The sequence below is a fragment of the Lactuca saligna genome, chromosome 8, assembly GCF_052625555.1.
Source record: "Lactuca saligna cultivar CGN05327 chromosome 8, ASM5262555v1, whole genome shotgun sequence".
NCBI lineage: Eukaryota > Viridiplantae > Streptophyta > Magnoliopsida > Asterales > Asteraceae > Lactuca > Lactuca saligna.
The window spans coordinates 85,243,598-85,251,689 of record NC_136424.1 but is presented as its reverse complement, the minus strand read 5'-3'; the positions used below and the strand labels follow the sequence as shown (position 1 = coordinate 85,251,689).

Genomic DNA, 8,092 nt, shown 5'->3' with positions numbered 1-8,092 from the left:
AGGTAAAGGGTGACTTAAGGTTTATTATAGTATCGGTGGAGCGTGTGTGGTTTACCGGCACATCGATTGAGTGATAAACTTTAAGGGTACCAAGTGATTTGCATGGTTACTTCACACCTCGTTTTCCCAGTCACAAAACTTGGAGGGCACTTTCGAGATTGAAACATGCCTTTGAAAAGTTCATTGGATCTCAAAGAATCTAGGAATTTCTAAAACCAATAAAAACTAAATATCTAATATTTCGGTTTTCGTGGTGGAAATTGGTGAATCGTCATTCACCTACCTTTCAAATATGGTATAGCTTAGATTACGGCATACCTCTTCTAAGTTATATTATATTGTGATTGGATCCTAGCCTTAATATTACATTTGGGTGTTTTTTTAAGGACTCTCTTAAATCTATACTAAACTTGTTCTTCTCTTTCAGATGTCTTCAAATAATGCTTCTGGCTCGAATCCTAATGGCTCCTTTACTCTTATGAGTTTGTGTGGGAAAGTCACCTTTGATGGATCCAACTTCAATAAATGGATCAGAAATATCAGGATGATTACCCGCTACGAGGACAAAGAATATGTCCTTGACAAGGAGCTTAAGGAAATTGATGAGTCCACTGCAACTCCCCAGGAGATCGCTGACTTTCATACTCATGAAAGAGATGCAACCAAGGTGGCTTGCATCATGTTGGCCACAATGACAGCTGAACTCCAAAAGTCTTATGAAGATTTCTACCCTTATGAAATGCACCAAGATTTGATGGAAAGATACCATCAAAGTGCACGACAAGAGAGGTACGAAGTCATCTGCTCCATGATAACAACCATGATGAAGGACGGAGATTCCGTCACGAGCCACATGCAGAAAATGCAAAGGTATGTGGATCGTTTGCTGAAGCTTAATGTGAACTTCCCTGAGGAGCTTGCAATAGATATCATTTTGCACTCCTTACCATCGTGCTATGATCAATTCCGCATGACATATCACATGAACAAGGAAGAGGTCACCCTCAGCAAACTTCAGGGACTTCTCAAGACCGCAGAAACAGGTCTTAAGGGGAAGTCGGTTGCTATCACTCCTACTCCAGACTCAACTCCGGTCTTGGCAATCGGGCAAAGTTGAGGGAGGAAGAGAAAGAGATCTTCGAAGGGTACCAAGGCTCGGACCCTTGATGGCTCTTCTTCAAGTGGAACCAAGAAAGGTTTCATTACTCCTTCTTCTGACCCAAAAGAGGCTGAATGCTTCTATTGCCATGAAAAAGCTCATTGGAAGCGGAACTGCCCAAAGTACCAGCAGGATGTGAAGGATGGGAAAGTCAAACCCAACCATGCAGGTATTTACACTATCATTTCTAATAACTCACCCCATTCGAAATCTTGGGTCCTTGATACCGGTTGCGGTATTCATATTTGTTGTGACTTGCAGGGACTAGGAAGAAGTGAGAATGTGGAGCAAGGAAGAATAAACTTAATCATGGGGAATAGGAAAGTTACACCTGTCACTAAGATTGGAGTTTATACTTTATCGCTAAGTAGTGGGTTAAATTTAGATTTGAATAAATGTTGTTATTCGCCAGAAATGGCAAGAAATATTATTTCCTTTCATGCATTGTACAAACAAGGTTTCACCTTTTCGTTTGATAATGAAGTTGGTTCGATTAATGCTTTCTTTAATAATGTTCTTTATTTTAAAGCATTACCTTGTGATGGTGTGTATGAAGCTGTATCTGTTGTAGATAACTTAGGAAATAATGTTCTGTGTATTGATTCTACTAATAATAATTACTTGGATAAAGCATCATTATGGCATTGTCGTCTTGGACATATAAGCAAGAAACGCATAGGCCAACTCCAAAAGGATGGAGTCTTGGAGTCATTTGACCTAAAGTCAAATGATAGTTGCGAATCATGCTTACTTGGAAAAATGACAAAGTCACCCTTCACAGGCTCGTGTGAAAGGGGTGAAGGTTTGTTGGACCTTATACACACGGATGTGTGTGGACCATTCAAACATGCCACAAGGGATGCTAATCGTTATTATTTGACTTTTACTGATGATTACAGTAGATATGGATATGTCTACTTAATCAAGCATAAGTCAGAGACTTTCGAGAAGTTTAAGGATTTTAAACAGGAAGTCGAGAATCAATTGGGCAGGAACATTAAGATGCTTCGATCTGATCGGGGTGGTGAGTATCTTTGTTCAGAGTTCCTCGACTATCTAAGGGAATATGGGATTGTCTCACAATTGACACCGCAGTTGAATGGTGTGGCTGAGAGGCGTAATCGAACCTTGTTGGACATGGTTCGTTCCATGATGAGTCGAGCTTCGCTACCAATCTCATTCTGGGGGTATGCCTTAGAGACTGCCGCCCATATCCTTAATCTAGTCCCTACAAAGAAAGTTGCCAAAACTCCTCACGAGATGTGGACTGGTAAAGTACCTAAACTAGACCACATCAAGATTTGGGGTTGCGAGGCTTTCGTGAGACGCGAGACTCATGATAAGCTCGAACCCCGAAGCGAGAGGTGTATTTTCATCGGCTACCCACAGCAATCCTTTGGTTACCTCTTCTACAGACCTAGTGACAATGTGGTCTTTGTAGCAAGAAGAGGAGTCTTTCGAGAAAGAGAGTTTATAAGCCAAGGAGACAGTGGGAGGCAAGTTGATCTTGAAGAAATTCAAGAGTCAAGTGGTGAAGGAACTTCAAACTCTAGCCCTCAACTTGAGGAGGAAACTCCTGTTGAGCCAATTGACGAATCTGTACCTCTGAGGCGTTCCACGAGAGTTAGGAGTGCACCTGAGCATTACTATGGATTCAATATTACTGCAGAAGGTGAGACACTTATTAGTGATGGGACACTAGTAAGTCAAGATGACCCTAACAGCTACGAGGAAGCCATGGCAGGCCCCGAGTCTGCTAAATGGAAAGAGGCTATGGATAGCGAGATACAATCCATGTATGACAATCAAGTTTGGAACTTGGTTGAGAATGTACCAGGTCGAAAGACTGTAGGGTGCAAATGGGTCTTCAAGAAGAAGACCGACATGGATGGTAAAGTACACACTTATAAGGCTAGACTGGTTGCAAAGGGCTTCTCTCAAATTCCTGGAGTGGATTATGATGAGACCTTTTCTCCGGTAGCCAAGATTAAGTCTATTCGGGTTCTGTTAGCCATAGCCGCATTTCATGACTATGAAATTTGGCAAATGGATGTCAAAACCGCTTTCCTTAATGGAAAGTTGGCTGAAGATGTTTACATGAGTCAGCCAGAGGGTTTTGTCAGCAACGAGTACCCTAATAGAGTGTGTAAGCTTGAGAAATCCATTTATGGATTAAAGCAAGCACCTCGCAGATGGAATCTTTGCTTTGATGAAAAGGTCAAGGAATTTGGCTTTTCTAGGAGTGAAGATGAATCTTGTGTATATGTCAAGGCTAGTGGGAGTATAGTTAGCTTTTTGGTATTGTATGTGGATGACATACTACTCATAGGAAACGACATTCCAACCCTGCAGGAAGTAAAGTCCTGGCTTGGAAAGTGTTTCGCTATGAAGGACCTTGGTGAAGCTGCCTATATTTTGGGGATAAGGATCTTGAGAGATCGGAGTAAAAGACTAATTGGTCTTAGTCAAAGTACCTACTTGGAGAAGGTGCTGAAGAGATTCAGAATGCAAGACTCCAAGAAAGGAGAGTTGCCCATCCAGAGTAATGCCAAACTGAGTAAGACACAAAGCCCTAGCACTGAGACTGAGATAGCACAAATGAGTTGAGTACCTTATGCTTCGGCTGTAGGATCGATCATGTATGCTATGACGTGTACTCGACCTGATGTAGCTTTTGCGCTGAGCATGGTCAGCAGGTTTCAGGGGAACCCTGGCAAGGCACACTGGACTGCGGTAAAGAATATTCTCAAGTACCTACGAAGGACTAAGGACTGGGTCCTTACCCTCGGTGGGAGTGATGACTTGAGAGTTGTAGGGTATAGTGATGCTAGCTTCCAGACTGATAGGGATAACTTCCGCTCTCAGTCGGGCTGGGTCTTTACCCTAAATGGAGGAGCAATTTCTTGGAAGAGTTCCAAGCAAGAGACAGTGGCAGATTCTACTTGTGAATCAGAGTATATTGCAGCTAGCGAGGCGGCAAAGGAGGCGTTATGGCTGAGGAACTTCATTGGAGACCTTGGAGTTGTACCAGCTATTAAAGAGCCATTGGAAATTTTCTGTGATAGTGAAAGTGTTGTTGCCTTAGCCAAGGAACCAAGGGATCACGGGAGATCCAGACACATCGACAGAAAATACCATTTCATCATACATCGGATTGAAGAAGGACTCCTCGTGGCAAAGAGGGTATCATCAGATGAGAATCTGGCAGATCCCCTCACGAAGGGACTGACTCGGGTTAAGCATCTCCAGCATGCTCAGAGCATAGGGCTGAAGGATGATATTAGATTTAGTAGTTAGATAACCTCGAAATTTGTAAAGTGTAATTGACATTTGATGATAAATAAAAGTGTTTTATTTATGAGTAAAGTGTTGCTATCTCTTGTCGATCGTTTACTATATTTCTTTTGCATGTTTTGACTTCCAGAATAATTTTGTTTGGTATAACATATTATTCAAACCTCCACAGTCGGTCATATGTCGGAAGTAGGTATGAATCAAGACTGTCATGTTTGGTTGTAGAGGTCTTGGACAAGGCTATAACAATCATGAGTGCTCATAAGTTCTGAGCATTGGACTCAACCCACGCTCACTGGAATCACTTCATGGAATACTATCTCGAGTGATCGTGAGACGGTAATATCATATAAGTCTTTAAACCTAGAGATATGATTTGTTACTTACAAGTTGGTTATGATTGATTGTACGAAAAATGCATTGGTAACTCGATGTTATAAATCGCGCTCTTGTGTGTAATTCAATGAGTAGTAGAACAAACATATGAGTCGAAGTTTATCTGTTCCTTCTTGGATTAGAAGCTGATATCTGGGCCCCTCGATGATTTTGTTTAACCTATGTACCGGGCCCGGTCAGAACTAAAATTGATGTGTTCAATGAAGTTCTTTGTCAAACAAATCGTAAATCGGGAAACATATTGTTGGACAATAAGTAAGACATTGTTCCATGTATTTGTCCGACTGATATCTAGAACAAAGGATTATATGATCACTTATCTTAAATGGCGTACCATCATCTTCTCAGTTTCGAGAAACCTTGTAAAGAGCTACGATTGTCGATCGGTTCCTGAAGTCATACTTGCAGTAATAGTTATTAGACTTATCCAAGTGGGAGACTGTTGGATAAGGTGTCTAAGTCCATAACTATTTCTGGTATGTACTTGACCCGACCCGGCATGGTCCATTTGGGTTGCATGGCATCATGCAATTGGATAGACTAAATGAGAGAAATAACACTTGGAGATTATTAATATATTATAAGTTCTAATATATTAATAATATTATTTGATTAGTTTGATCAAGAATTAATTTAGAATTAATTATGTGATCAAAAGATAACTAATTAAATATATGGGTTGATTATGTAAATCATCCATATCTTGTATAGTTGGCTAAAAGGCTCCATGGACTATCAAGTTGGGTTCCACCCATAGGATGCTCCATGGGAGTTACAAACCCATGGGTTATGGAAATGAAGAGTCATGACACATTAGGGTTTAACCCTAGATGTGTCAACACTATATAAGTAACATGTTCTCCACCTAAAATCGGCTACACACTAAGAAACAAGAGGGCTTGGCCGATTTTGAAAAGTGTGTGTTCTCTCATAAGTTCTTCCAAGAGCATTTGGTGTTGTGTGAAGCATTTGAGGCATCACACTTGGGGTGCTAGGCTCACAAGGTTTCAAGGAAAACAAACAACAACAAGGTAAGTTATTCTATCTATACTTTATGTTAAAATTGTTCCCCATGTATGCTAGATAGGAATATAACCTTGGAATTCAACTTTGCATGATAATTAGACAAACATAGATCCAAGGTTATTAGGGTTGCATGTACACTTAGGAAGTGTTAGAATGCTCAAAACCCATCAAGTCTTCCTCTTGTTTCCTCTGTTTTTTCAACGGAAATGATGGGAGAACTTTTGGCAGAAGGGACTTAATTCTTCTTCATCCTTGATAAACCTTTCTGCAACAAATTATGGAGTTGGGCCAATGTAGTCTCTGTGTTGTTTAAATGATAAGCCAAGATGAACTGATCATAATAAAGTGGAAAGGAGTTAAGGACCATATCAATGGCTAAATCCTTGTCAAAAGTCATATTTATCCTTTCAAGACACTCCATGTATCTCTGTATTCTCTATACATGATTGTAGACAAAATCTCTCTCCTTTAATTTGCAGGACATTAATGATTTGGTGACCTCATACTTTTCTAGACACACTCTCTTATGGAACTTTTCTACAAGATCCAAGCCTATCTCGTATAGCCAATAGTCCTCACAAAAAAATTCAACTAAGGTATCATGGTTGCAATTATGATGCAAGCGACCTTTGTTGTGTCGTCATAGTGTTTCTTATAGGTGGCAGGCTTCTATGGACTAACATTTGACTCATCGACTTCGATTAGAGGTTTTTTGAGGGCATATTATTTGCCCTCGTATCGAAGAGTCATTTTTAGATTTCACATCCAGTCAACGTAGTTTGGACCAACTAATTTCTCTTTAGAGAGGATCGATAGTAGAGACAAGTTGTTGTTGGAAGATTGAGCAACACTAGCATCTCCTGGAGTAGACATCTATATAAGAGAGATAGTTGTAGTTAGTTTGACATAAATCCTTAAAATTTTAACCCATAATAAATATTCAAGGCTAGGATCCAATATAACAATTCGCAACTATAAAGGGGGTAACCTGCAATCGCAAGTTTTTTCAATTTTGACCGTTGGGCACGTTTTTCGAGGCAGGTGACGGTAATATCTTGATACATGCGATCGCAGGTTAGGAACCTGCGATCGCAGGTTTTGAAAAATGGCTTTAATCAATTTTTTAACATTCAAATGTGAGCCAGGAACAAAAACGAGATACATGCGATCGCAAGGGGGAACCTGCGATCACATGTTTGCTGAATTATACTCCAATCGTTTTTAAAAGTGTTCCAAACTTTAAAAACTAATACATGCGATCACAAGGGGGGAACTTGCGATAGCAGGTTTACCATTTTTCGTGAAAAGTGTTCCAAATATCCTCGATGATGTGCTTGGACCCTAAAATATATAACCTGCGATCGCAAAGACTGTGCATTCGGTCGCAGGTTCCACCAAAACTGTATTTTTCAAAGTTCTTCAAACTCTCTCTTTTCCTTCTTATTTTAAAAACATGATTCAATTAAAAGGAGACGACCTAAATAGCTATAAAAACACAAAAATTAAAAAATAAGTTGCAAAACAAACGCCCGGGTTGCCTCCTGGCAAGCTGCCCGTTTTTATTGTCGTTGGCTCGACATTGTTACTTGGTTTCCACAATTGCGGTAAGTCGGAATCATGACTACGTGCACTTCGTCATTTGTAACTTGAAACTCTTCGTAAAATGGTTTGAGACGGTGACCATTTACCTTAAAAATCTTTCCTGTTTGCTCACTCATAATTTCTATAGCACCATGATCAAACACGTTAGTAACAACAAAAGGTCCCACCCATCGAGACCTCAATTTACTGGAAATAAGTTTGAAACAAGAGTGATATAAGTGTACATTTTGACCGGTAGTGAATACCTTTCGCGAGATCATCTTGTCTTGAAACAATTTCGTCTTCTCCTTATAAATTGCTTCGTTCTCGTAAGCATCATTCCTAATTTCTTCTAACTCTTGGATATCCAATATTCTTTTCTTCCCAGCTTCATCCATGCTCATATTCAACTCTTTGACAGCTTAATATACTCGATACTCCAATTCAACCGATAATCGACAAGGTTTTTCAAAAACAATTATATATGGTAACATGCCAATAGAAGTTTTGTATGCTGTCCGGTGAACCCATAGCGCATCATCCAATCGAATACTCCAATCTTTCTTGGCTGGATTGATGGTTTTCTCGATAATGCCATTGATCTGTCCGTTTGAAGCTTCAACATGCTCGTTGGTT

At 40.1% G+C, this 8,092-nt stretch overlaps 1 protein-coding gene across 1 annotated transcript; it reads right to left on the bottom strand.

The window, feature by feature from the left end:
• Positions 1 to 7,333: 7,333 nt before the first annotated feature.
• On the bottom strand, positions 7,334 to 7,854 carry LOC145009836 (uncharacterized). Its single transcript, XM_078968465.1, has 2 exons — positions 7,462 to 7,854; positions 7,334 to 7,360 (listed from the first exon to the last, which is right to left on the bottom strand). Exons 1-2 carry the CDS (start codon positions 7,852 to 7,854, stop codon positions 7,334 to 7,336), a joined length of 420 nt encoding a protein of 139 aa, XP_078824591.1.
• Between the last annotated feature and the right edge of the window lie 238 nt (positions 7,855 to 8,092).